This window comes from Eptesicus fuscus, chromosome 20, assembly GCF_027574615.1.
Source record: "Eptesicus fuscus isolate TK198812 chromosome 20, DD_ASM_mEF_20220401, whole genome shotgun sequence".
In the NCBI taxonomy this organism is placed as follows: domain Eukaryota; kingdom Metazoa; phylum Chordata; class Mammalia; order Chiroptera; family Vespertilionidae; genus Eptesicus; species Eptesicus fuscus.
Window position 1 is genome coordinate 32,739,055 of NC_072492.1, and position 12,936 is coordinate 32,751,990.

Genomic DNA, 12,936 nt, shown 5'->3' on the forward strand with positions numbered 1-12,936 from the left:
GTACCCAATGCACGGCCTACGCGACTACGTGACTTTAGCTCACTTATTTCCAACTAGAAAGCGGAAAGGATAACCAGGCCATCTTTCTCACTCTCGCTGATATTTCTAACAGCCGGTTTGTAGGGAAGAAAGTTAAAGGGATTTTCACCTGTTATGGCTATTCTTAAAAGAGGAAAATGTAGTTAACTACTCAAAAGGAATTGTAAGCAAGGTTTACAAAGCAGTTTGTACAGTCAGTTAAACCATAGGATGTAGTTACAAAATCATCATTTTTTGAGAAGCCAGTGTCTAATTACAATGTTTTTGAAGATTAGTAAATGTTAACTTTTACATGTGAAAATAAATGTATGTGCTTGTTTGCCGTGTTTGCCCGGGCCTCACTGTCATCAGGTGACGGGCACAGAAGCTTGGAAACATGCGGGAGGGCCGAGGGGAGGGCCGGGCCTCACCAGGGGGTAGGTGATGATGAAGGCCACCCAGCCGATGAGCAGGAAGGTGCTCAGGATGATGGTGGCGATGTCCTTGAGCACAGAGTCCACGGGGGCCTCGGGCTTGGCGGGGGCGTGAGCGAACTTCTCCTCCACATCCGGAGAAACGGTGCTGGGCGCATGGTCTGAAGTCTGGTCAACCAGGTGGATAACCTTGTGTGGGCGAGAGTGGTTGCATCTCTGAACATCTCCAGCCAGACAAACGAGCCGATCGAGAGCAGCACTGACTCTTCACAAGGAGGACGTGAAGTGTGCTGGAGTTTTTAAGCCGCCCAGAGGGCACGGGGCCGGACAACCGCTCCTTCCCCAAAGCGACTGCCTTGAGAATTATTGCTGTGACGGTATCGTCACTCAGGCTGAGCAGCCACCGGACTCTGGTCTCCCCACTTCCTCTCTTTGTCTCCCCTCCGCTGCAGGGTTGTCAAGGTTTGGTAACCTGGCTCTTCTGTAGCCAAGTGACCCCACTTCCCACTGGTCCCCACCTGGTAGCCTCAGGTCCGGTCAGGCCTGTCTCCTCAGCCCCACAGCTGGTCACACAGGGTCAGCCTCACCTCCAGGCCTAAGCTCTGCTGTCCTCCCTCCAGCGGCCTCTGCTGCTGTCCCACCCTTCGGTCCCACGGCCTTTCCTGCAGCTTTTGCTAATGGCCATCTCCTTCCTTCCCTCCGTCCCTACCAGCTGTGAGTTGCCCCAGCGGAGTCGACTGCGAGCACTAAAGGCAAGAGTAAAGCCTATTCCCACCACCCGACCCGAAGAGCCGTAGCTGCTCCCTGCCCCACTCACGTCCTCAAAGCTCTTTTTCTCGGAGTCGGCAGGAATCACATTTTCCCGGTGTTTGGGCAGATTGTAGGGGAATCTCTCCAGCATCTTGGTAGACGCAGACAGCGGCGTTTCATGGTGCCCTGGGAGAGGAAAGAAAACTTCCGTGAGAACAGCGTCCAGGGGGTGGCAGCCCTCGCGGCCCAGCTGAGGCAGCAGTCGCTGTCCACGGAGAGGCCCGCAGTGCAAACACTCACATCTGTAAAGGGAGAGAAAGAACACGAGAGGCAGCTGCCAGGAATGTCTCATCAAGACAGAAGTTTTGCCCAGCTGGTGTGGCTCAGTGGTTGAGCATCCACCCATAAATCCACCCATAAATCAGTTCGATTCTGGGCCAGGACACATGCGGCGTTGTGGGCTCAATCCCCATTAGGGGCATGCAGGAGGCAGCCAATTGATGTTTCTCTCTCATCAATGTTTCTATCTCTCTCCCTTCCCTCTCTCTCTCTAAAATCAATAAAAACATAAAAAAAAAAAAAAAAAGACAGACATTTTGTTACTTAATGGCACGTATCCAGTCTTCTGAATCTCATAATGAGGGGCAAGAAGTCTCCTTGTCAGGAGAGGAATTAGGGTGCTGGGGATATGTTTCAGAGCAAGACTTGTGTGCATGTTCCTAACAGGCTGTCTGCTGCTGAAGCGTTACGAGGCTTTGTTCGACGTCCAAGGAGTTCGCCCTTTCACGCTTACCCTTGTAACATCACTCCACTAAGAGCATCAACTTCCCATCTTGGTTTTCAATTGCTCCGGGGGAGCCCTAGCCCTTTTACCGCAGTGTGAGCTTCCATCGGGGAGTGGTGAGCTACTCACAACAGGGGTCCCGGTGCTCTCAGCGTTCACTCACTGCTCTCCACACGACTACTTCGTGACTACCTAGTGTTCACCACACATTTACTGAGCATCTATTGTGTGCAAATGACCCCGCACACCGCCAAGCGTGCCAGTTCACCTCTCCCACTGGGCTGCCGGCACCCTGGCCCGACACTTTCCTGTTGGTTCTCTCGCTGAGATCGGGTCTCACTGTGATCTTTCCGCTATGCTATCCAAGCTTTGACGATGTATTGCCAAGACACAAACAAATGGCAGCTAGTCCAAGCTACGGACGTTTTTTGACCTAGTCCCTCTCTTTAGGTCAGTTCTCCACCAACAACACAACACCGCTCTTCAAGGGAAGCCTCCTTTTGCTCTGATCCACCCCTAGTTGCCCCTTGTCGGCCGAAGACCCCCGAGACTGGCTTTGCTGGGGAGTCATACTTCCTCACGTGAGGTCTGCGGCTTCAGACCTCGGACTCAGACTTGCTGGCGGGACCCAGGGACCTGAACGTGAGTATCTCCCGGTCCCTCTGAGGCTAACAGAAGACCTTCACTCCAAGAGAAATCAAGCTGTGCCTTCCACGAGCCACCACGGGCAGCAGTGCCCTGCCCGCCCTCACCCGATGCCCGCTCTTAGCGCCCCAAGTCCTGCCCCTCCTGTAGGGCACCTCGCAACCCACTGCCATGGAAGTGATCGGCCCCAATTCATTCGTCTTCCTCCTGTAGTTCTTACACACAGGCTTCTCCCTCAGCTCGGCTTTAAGTGATATCACGCTTCACATACTGAACCAAGAATGCTCCAAATGTACTCACGAGACCCGGAAACACTTTCATGCGAACGGTTCCTGCGTTTCCATGATTATCTACCATCAGCAGTTATGTCCAGACTCCAGAGCAAAAGCAGAGGCCCTGCCCTGGATCTACTGATTCCGGATCTCGGGGGCTTGAATGCCTAATTGACAAAGCTCCCAGGTGAAGCTGAGAGCACCCCAGGCTAGGACTGCTGCTCTGGACAACCCCCAGACCAAGTCCCTCAAGCTAAGAGGACTCATTTTATTTTCAAGATGAATGTGCGGTGGGACTATCCTTAACTTCTTCCACAAAAACCAAACAGAAGAACGTAATAGTTCAACATGAAGAGCGTATCCTTTGACCCGTGGCCCCAGCTTACACAGAGACCATTTAAAATGGCTGCGCGGGGGCATTCCTCAGAAGGGCCTTCAGAACTGCGGGATGCTTCCCCAACTACTTCTTTATACTCTGCTGGGTTTTTCCGTTTTCTTACTTGAGCAACTTTTCCTTTTTAAAGAAATGTCATTTTGCAATAATAAAGCCATGAAGGGTTTTTCTGTATTTTTTTAATAGTCTTACATACACCTTTTCTTAATTTCCAATACTTTTTTCACTTCTTAACCATTAGTAGGCAGTCTGTGTCCCCTTAATGGTACATAAAACGGAGTCACCGTATCACTTTAGTGGCCTCTGCTCATCAGCTATTTTTTCCCTTACTGTGAGCCCCTTCAACAAGTTTTCCAAACTACTTCTGTTTTTTTTTTTAAAAAAGGTATAATTATTTTGCCATCTCATTTGCCCATTTTTTGGTAAAGATAATGACTAAAAGAAAAATGGCTGCAAAGAGTCAGGATGAATGAGAAGAACGAGACCTGGGCAGCTACAAAAGGAATGGTCAGGGCTCGAGTACACCCAGATTCCTCTCTGCACCACCCAGTTACACTGCTCCCAGGCCAGCCTCTAAGGCCCTGCACTCTCCAAGCCCCTCCTCATTCCCTACCCAGGACCCCGGCTCTGCCCTCTCTCAGCCTAGGGACCAGTCAGCAGAAATCAAGAGGGAAAATGGTGAGGAGAAACCTCAGGAGACCCTGAGCACTCTGGCACCCCCACTTCCCTCCTGCCCACCCCACCCCCTGTGGCTGCATCTCCGCCTCTCACCACCTCTGGGGCTGGGACACAGGACGGGAAAAAGATTCAAGAAGACTCGGTCCTGCTGTAATTACTTGGGACACTTGCCAGAAACACAGCTCTCTCACCTCTGCCCTCATCTGTCACACTCACTGCCTCTGGGTGTCACCTCGATGTCTTATCTGGCTGGCTGACAGCAGAAGAGTGATGGCAGCAACAGCAGAAGAGGTGGAGAAGGGACTCCCCATACACACCCAGGATTTCTGCCGCGGCTCCTGGACCCAGATCCAGCCTCTAACTCTTCACCTCCCTCAGTCCCTGCTGGTCTTCAACCCTCTCCTCCCCCCGCCTCCCCCACACCCACGCCACCTCCAAGTGATTCTTCCATAGAAATCGCTCCAGTTTCCTTAACTATCAATGGAAGTAAAGTAACAAGGGTGCCTACCTGTGAAAAATAAGAAATGCATTCTAAAGTGCTTAGTGCCCATGCCTGGCACATTACAGACATTCAGTGCATTGGATGGTTGCACAAAGTTTACATTACAGTCATGTGCTGCATAATGACGTTTTGGTCGATGGCAGCTTGCATATATGACAACGGCCCCATGAGATTATAATAGAGCTGAAAATTTCCTATCGCCTGGCAACGTCGCCATCGTGATGTCACAGCACAACCCAATGATCATGAGTCTGTGGTGATGCTGGAGTAAAGAAACCTACTGCACTGCCAGTCGTATAAAAGTGTAACATAGGCAATTGTGTGCAGTACAAATATTGACAATAAACACCTATGTTACTGGTTTATGTACTTACTATACTATACTTTTTGTTATTTTAAAGTGTCCTCTTTCTACTTACAAAGTTTGCTGTCAAACAGTGTTCCACGTTAAGCCTCATATATCTTGCGCTTACTGTCTCTCTGGATGGCATCATTTTCTCTTGGGCTTGATTTAATCTCGTGCTGTTTTGTGCAGTGACACGCTGTGGAGGCTTGTAGCCTAGCAGCAGTATGCTGTACCATACAGCCTAGGTGTGCAGTAGGCTGTACCTTCTAGGTTCGTGTAACAACACTCTGGGATGTTTGCAAAACGAAAAAATCGCCTAACGATGCATTTCTCAGACCATATCCCCAACATGACTGTACATAGTACTTGAGTTTTGGAATAGCCGTTAAACAATTTTTGAGAACTGACTTGGCAACACAGATGCCCTGTTTATTTCCCTTGGGGGTAAACATGTTCCAGGTCTGGAAGACTAGGACACAAACGAAGCACAAAGCCGTAGACTGTAACTAGCAAGGTCGGTTCTGCCCACCAGGAGGCAGCACATGGCAGGGAATCAACTCACCGATCAGAAGCCAGTAGTTCCTCAAGTAGTTGAGCTTGTTCTTCCCTTTGAGCCCAGGGTTCAACTTTAGGTCCGTGCTGGGTGTGATCACACACTCCCCTTTGTCCCCAATGGTGACCCCGTCAGTCTGGGGGCCTTCCAGCAAGGGAAGGGTGCTGCCTCGGGGCTGTGGAGACAGAACTGCAGTGAGGCCTGGGCAGCCCTTGCAGGTGAGCAGGCCTCCCCTTCCTGTGACTGTCCTAAGGGACTGTCCTACCTCCGGTTGGGGCTGGTCCAGGACAGTCAGAGCAAGACACAAAGGCCGAGGGACGGCAGGGGAGGCCCCCCGTCAGGGTGTGAAATGCTGTGCTGAGGTCTTTAACATGGACACCTTTTCAAATTCTTTTGTCTAGGAACTGGGAACAGGAAGGTGTGTGTGGAGTGCCAAGCGGCTACTGTGAGCAGCAGTGTAAGTGAAGGAGAATGCCAGGGCACCGAGCAATCCACAATCCAGGCACCTGACCAGGGTGGAGTAAGCGCCCCCAACGAGCCCGCTGCTGGCTCGGGCACTGCTGGACCTCCAGTGAGGCTGCCCTGCTCATGGGAGCCGCTGACCAACTCGCCTCACTGGAAAGACAAGTGATGCCAACCAAACACCTCAAACACCAAATGAGCGGCCAGGATCGTGAGGCTTCGGACGCCCAGAGACGGAGCACTGTCCAGGTCAGGAAAGGATGCAAAGGATCTGAGTAGCGAAAAGGAGGAAGGTGCAGCCTGAACAAAGGCTGAGAGAGATGGACAGGGAACTTCTGAGATCGGCGATGAGACACGCAGGCTGGACCCAGCGGTGGGGAGGACGGCACCGTGGGACGGGGTGAGGAGAGCTGTGACCACCGGCGGGGGTTAGGCTTCAACACCAAGGCAAAGGGAGTGACCAGGGCTTCCCGGGCCTAGTGAGCTGTTTGCCACGCAGCTCTCCTCGAAAGGAGAAGGTGGTATGTGCAGGAAATGTGTTTGAGGATCTAAGATCTATATGTTGCATTCTTAACCAACAGATGCTTATACAGGACTCAAAGTCACTCCGCAAAAATGGAGCAGGAGCAGTTAGGAGTTAGCAGTTAGGAGGCTCCCCCCTACCCCCGCCCAAGGGGACTTACCACAACAGCAACCCCCTCGTGGACCATTGAGGGGGAGGCGTAGAGGCTAGTAGAGTATTTCCCAACATACAGGGTGGGCCTAGGAGGAAAACAGACACATGCATTCCATAGTCCTTTAAATTCTGGGCGTTTTTGGAGAAGAATCCCAGCCCAAGCCCCAGCCCCAGCCCCAGCCCCAAATACCACCCAGAAGAACAGCCAGATGAACTCCTAAGCACGCTGGGGTGTGGAGGCGAGACTCCTGCCCTGGCAGCAGGAGAACTGGACTCAGGCCCCGCTGCCACTCACTGCCTGGTGTCCTCATCTGCAACGGGCGGGGCTGTGCTCAGCCATCCCCACGGTGCCCGCAGAAAGGACCGCATGCAGGGATCGCCCGGGAGAGACTGGCGCTTGCGACCACGGCAAAGCCCCTAAGATGGTGGTGTATAATTTAGAGAAAACATCCCTGCATATCATCTCATTTGCTCTTCTCCAAAAGCTCTCTCAAGTGGGAAACTGAGGCTGAGGGGGCGGGGTGGAGAGCACAAGTCTGCTGAATCTTAGACACATGCACCGTAACAGTGTGGGCCTGATTTTTAAGTGAATTTGACTTACAGTAAAAACTTACAAAATACATGAAATTGGAAAATGAGTACATCTCTTATAGTCCCACTACCTGAGATATATCCAAATTGTACTATGAATACTGTCTCTTTCCTGTCCCCACCCATAATTTTAATTCATTTAATACTTAAGCATTCTGAAGCGCCAGGGGACACCCCCGGTTCTTATATTCTGGGGTTTCTGAATGAGCCAGTCTTGGCTCTTTGTTTTCCTCACGGCTTCAGAGTCATCTGCAGAGCCCTGGCCCCAGGGTGTGGCGTGGCACGCTGCGGCAGGACCAGAGTCAGGGTCACAGAGGCCCTCTTCTGCCCCGAGTGCCCCGACTCACGTCAGCTTGCTCTTGGCCTCCGTCTCCTTGGGGAAGGGGTACTTCCACTTGGTGATGCGCCCCACCTCCCCGGACATGAAGGTCAGGTAGCGCAGGGTCTCCACAGCGACGTTGATGTGCATCACCTTCCGCAGCCCCTCCCGCTGCCAGACGTAAAAGGCCACCACAGGGGAACCATAGTTTTGGATCCAAAGGACGTCGCCAGATTCACTGTCCACCGTCACCACCAGCCCATCGCCATTGGACACAAAATGGGACATCTCTGCACAGATCAGACAAACAGAGCCACGTCGAGTCTCACCCCGTTCTGCAACCACATCCTCATGTCCCGGCAGGTTGTGGCCACTCAGCTAGAGGAAACAAGGCTTCTGGAGTGTTCTCAGATCTCCCCCGAACAGTTCCACTCGTTTCCAAGGAGCTCGCTCAGGCTCTCACACAGCAACACACCAGGAGCTGCCTGGTTTGTAAGCCTAAGACAGGATCACCCTCTGGAAGGCGAGTTACTTAGTGACGCTCGTCAGCATTCCATTAGCTTAGTGAGAAAAAATGCTGAGCAGAAAGGAGCCAATGAGGATGTATATGATAGCAATCGTTTCAAACCTACTGATCAAGCTCAAAGCCAGGGCTGAACACATCTGACCGCAGAGCAGGTTTCTATCAGACTTCCTGACCCGGGTATTAAGGGGGCAGGATTGGTTTTTAGTTTTCATTGGAGTTGGGGGATGTTTACTAGAGAAATAACTGGAGGGCGAGCCACATGTAGGCAGTGAGTTGTCACTGTCACAAGGCGATGCTTTCTCCTGCTTCCCACTGGGCTTCTAGCAAGTTCCTTCTGAGACACAGAGGGACCGGGCAGAGTGCGCCTTCCCTCCTCTCAGGCTACCTTGCGCCGTTTTACTCGGCGTTCCCTCCTCACTTCTCACCAGGACCTGCCTTAAGCGCTGCCTGCTGAAGTATTTACTCTAATTCCATGGGAAGTCCAGAACCTGCTGACCAAGGGTGTCTCAGGTAAGATCCAGCTTTTCCTCTGGAGCGAGCCCTTTCTCCTGGGTCACAAGGACCGCCCAGCCCGGCACAGCCACGGAGCACTCACTGTAGTCCACGTCGTCCTCGGGCAGCGAGGCCGCGTAGTCGAAGTAGGTGGCGTTCCACCGGAGCTCTCGGGTTTTGGTGTCGTACATGGTGATGGTGTATTCTGAGGACACATAAAGCCTGTTACCCGGAGGGGCCGGGGCACCCACCGAGGTGCTGACCTTATCTAAATTACAACAGACAAGTCCTCCCTAAACTGCCTGCAGAAAAGTCCAGGCCATCCACGTGGAGAACTGAAGTCTCAGACCCATAGCGAACCCAGCCAACAGCACGTGGCGCAGAGACGAGCCACCCCTGCGGTGCCCTTGAACCCAGGACTCGCAGTATCACAGTGTTGTTCTAAGCCACGTAAGTTCTGGGGTGGTTTATTATACAGCAATAGGCAGATGATGTTAGAAATCGGTGCCTAGTAAAGTGGGAAGGTGTCATAACCCAAACCCAAAACATGTGGCACTGACTGGGACCAGGTGGCAAATGGAGGCTGAAAGGTCGACGTGGAGACTGAAAGAGCAGGGAGAAAACTGCTACTGGAAGCCGAAAAGGGGTAACCCAGGTTATGGGGTGGTGACACGGTTACCAATGAACTTGTGGATCTGGCTAATGAGATTTCCACGCAGAATGCAGAAAGCGCCGAATGGCTTCTCTCAACTGCATATGATACATTGCAAGACAGATAAACTAAAGAAGCAACAATTCGGTTTTCGAGCTGAATAGAGAGGAAATATAGAGGGTGCAGGACTGGCCTTCCAGCTGAAAAAGATTCTCAATGTAAAAAATAGCTTTAGGGCAAAGATGAAGTCCAGGGTGCTCCCAGCAAAAAATGGCCTCAGGGTCCAGATCAAATCAAAGGTGAGGCAGTTAGCCCTTGTCGAGTAGCTCAGTTGGTTAAAACGTTGTGGTTGGAGGTTCAATCCCCGGTCAGGGCACATACAAGAAGCAACCAATGAATGCATGAATATGTGGAACAACAAATCGATATTTCTCTCTCTAAAAATCGATTAAAAAACATAAAGTGAGGCAGTAAGACCCTTCTTTGAGACCTCAGAGAGATTTAAGGTGGTATTTCACAGACCTCCTGCTATTAAGGTAGCACTTCCTAGATGTTCTGCTAGATAAGAGGGTTCTAAGAACGGTGAGGGTGTGGTCCATAGCACAAAGTAGAGAGGTTTGTGGGTTTGGTTAAATCTTCTAGAATGGACTATAATATGACACATGCAAAATCTATTTCCCCAGCCCCTGGTTCTGGGCTGGCTTCCTGACTTGCTTTGACCAGCAGACTGCAGTGGAAGGGAGGTTCCGGGACTTTGAGCCCAGGCCTCAGAGGCACTGTAACGCCCACTGTTACTCAAGGGGAGGACCCAGCCATCGTGGAAGGAGGTCCAGGCTCTCCGTGTGGCGCTGAGCCAAGGCCCCAGGCACCTGAGTGAACCCAGCCAACAGCATGTGGAGACCACTGATGCCTGTTGAGCTCTCCCTGCATTTCTGACTCACGGAATCCTGAGCAATAAAGTGTTGGTGCTTGAAGCCACTAAGTTAGGGTGGCTTGTTAAGCAGCAATAGATAAGGCAACAACAGAGACCTTCCTGCTCCCGGAACAGGAGAGCCCACCGAGCTTCTGCAGGGCCCCGCATTAGCCTCACTCACGCTTAGAAAAGCACAGTTTCCACAGCACTGGAGGAAGGTGCCGTCTCTGTTTTAAAGCCTCGGCCACCGAACGTTTAGACAAACTTAGTGCTCAATTCAATGATGTTTTTTATCCTCACCTGAGGACATGCTCATTGATTTTAGAGAGGAAGGGAGAGAGGGGCAGAGATGAAGAGAGGGAAAAGGAGTGGGGAGAGGGACAGGGGGAGAGAGAGAGAGAGAGAGAGAGAGAGAGAGAGAGAGAGAGAGAGAGAGAGAGAGAGAGAGAGAGAGAGAGAGAGAGAGAGAGAGAGAGAGAGAGAGAGAGAGAGAGAGAGAGAAACATCAATGTGAGATGTTTGCACCCTGACTGGGGATTGAACCCATAACCTTTTATTGTATGGATGACGCTCCGACCAACCGAGCCACCCAGCCAGGGCTGTAATGATTTCTTTCTAGGTTTTGGGTGTAATTTTTTCCTTCTAAATGTTTCTTGCTTCCCCTTTTAGCTCTGTGTTAACTGTCTATTCCACAATTTGTTAGGAGTGCTGGAAGATGTCAGGTGCCGCACACATACGATGAATAAGGCAGATCCCTGCAGTGAAAGGGCTCAGCACCCACCCACTGTCTCGCTCCAACGTCTGGGCACCTGCTACATGTCAGACAGGTGCCCGGTGTGGAGATACGGCAGGTGAGCAAAGCCAAGTCCTGCCCTTGGGAAGCTGATGGTGTAGTGCAGGAGGCAGAAAAATAGGCAAATATGATTTAGAAACTTGTAGTGACAAGTATTAAAAAGAAAACGAGGCTGAAAAAAGAGGTGAGGAGGGTGCTGCTGATGCCTTAAAGGGCCAGGGATCGACAGTGAGTTGGTGGTTGTAACGGGCCCATGTGGCGTGCGTGCCCCGAGGATGGAAGAGCTGCTGTCCTAGACAGGGACGGGGAGCTGAGGTGAGGAAGGGGCCTCACAGCCAGGGTGCCTTTTGAGCAGCAATGTGAAAGGAGACAGGACGTTGGCCAGACAGGCAAAAACGTGCATACCTGGTAGAGAGGGACCCACAATTCCAAGTTTTTTAAAATAGCACTGCTTATTCTGGGAGCTGTGGGTAGTTCATCTTCATTGGAAAATGTTGAAATGAGGGAAACGTAGCGAGGGAGGAGGGACAAGAGGCAGCAGCTGCAGGCTTTGTGGGCTGCGTACAGATGGGACTGTAACCCTCAGGCAAGGAGGAGCCACAGCGGGTCTAGAAAGGGGAACCAGGCAGTAAAATCTGTGCCGGAGAAGACAGCTCTGGCCGCCTCCTCCATAGGAAGCCCAGGGGCAGAGACCCGTGGGGAGGCTACTTCAGGTCCTCTCGGGAAACAGGCAGGTTTGTACACGACAAAAGGCTCCTTCTTACCTGTGCGCCCAAGGTACAGAAGAGAGGTCGAAGGGCAGAGGCTATCTGCAAAGGTCGATGACAAAGTCTGCTGTTTCTCCCCGGTCAGAAGGTCAATGACATACCAAATGTCCTGCTTTTTACCTGAAACGTCACAAGGACACACTGTGGTTTGCACTCGTCCTATATGGAAAAGTATCACTGCCGAACCAGCAGCCCAAGACGTCCTCTGTCCGAGAGACAGGCCATTATCTCGTCACCCTGCTCCGAGGTGGGGATGGTAACGTGGAGATAATAAAATGAACGACTGGGCCACAGGGTCTCATAATAATGGGGTAACCTAATCAAGTATAAAAAGTTCTCCGAACCTAGTAACTCATATTGTCCTGCTTTGACTAGTGGCCTTAAATACTACAGGTCTGGCCTGGAAAGGGCAAGGCTTTCCCCACAGACTAGGATCTATACAAATCCCGAAGTGCACCCAGGGGCTCAGCGCGCTGCTAACCATCATCCCTGTATCTCAACCTCCCTACTGAGGAGCTCACGTGGCAGAGGATCTAGAGTGACTGTTTCTGGCTCTGATTAGCTGGTGCCTGTCACTGGACAGTGGAGTTGGTTGCAACCTGGTGATAATGACATCAAAGTTTTCTCAGCCCCTGTCCCAGCCAGGAAGTTATTCCCAGCCACGGGCTACACCTCTCACCTCGGTCAGCTGATTCAAAGGTATGATCAGGTGGGCGGCACAGCCAAACAACTCTTAGGAAAACTCAGAGATGTGCATCTACAGTACAAGCACCAGAGCATCATGGGAGTGGTGAGTCCGTAGCATGGGCCTCCCATCTGAAGGTCAACACATTCACCATGATGTGTGTGCATCTCTTCCTAACTTACTGACCAAGTTTCCTGTTTCAAGGGACTCTCAGAAGCAGTGCTGAGCTGCCAGGGAGAGCACTGGGTATTTGAATTTGCTAAGGCCGTGCTTAGCTCTAACAGATGTGGCATACATGCCAAGTCCACATGTGTGACACGTGTCCCCGGGTCCTAACTTTCTGTTCTCAGCAACAAATCTTAATATGAAAAAGATCTGAAGACAGAGTGAAAACATCACCCAACAGCTGTGACCGTGGTCCCTTTCCATCTGGCATGTGCCTCTCTGGTTACTTCGAGGACCACTGCAGTCTCCATAACCCAGCACCACTTTCATGGATGGAGAGGACAACTGTCACACTTTTAAATGTGCGTAATGAACTCACTTAAGAGGCACCACCCAAAGGTGATGGAACCACAATATCCTAAATGCAGCCTAAGTGACGAGTCGCTGGAAGGCCAAATAGAAACCAGTGATACCTGGTCAGAAGGCGCTCAGAGGGGCCTGGGGCGTGGTGCAGAGGAG

At 51.6% G+C, this 12,936-nt stretch overlaps 1 protein-coding gene across 1 annotated transcript in view; it reads right to left on the reverse strand.

The window, feature by feature from the left end:
- The window catches only part of ERN1 (endoplasmic reticulum to nucleus signaling 1), a 67,935-nt gene that overhangs the window by 14,249 nt on the left and 40,750 nt on the right, over window positions 1-12,936 (reverse strand). Inside the window, exons 6-12 of the mRNA XM_028157390.2 lie at window positions 11,565-11,687; window positions 8,546-8,647; window positions 7,453-7,714; window positions 6,522-6,600; window positions 5,386-5,551; window positions 1,270-1,388; window positions 450-641 (exon numbers count right to left, since the gene is read on the reverse strand). Coding sequence (XP_028013191.2) covers window positions 450-641; window positions 1,270-1,388; window positions 5,386-5,551; window positions 6,522-6,600; window positions 7,453-7,714; window positions 8,546-8,647; window positions 11,565-11,687 — 1,043 coding nt within the window. The remainder of the gene's footprint in view (window positions 1-449; window positions 642-1,269; window positions 1,389-5,385; window positions 5,552-6,521; window positions 6,601-7,452; window positions 7,715-8,545; window positions 8,648-11,564; window positions 11,688-12,936) is intronic.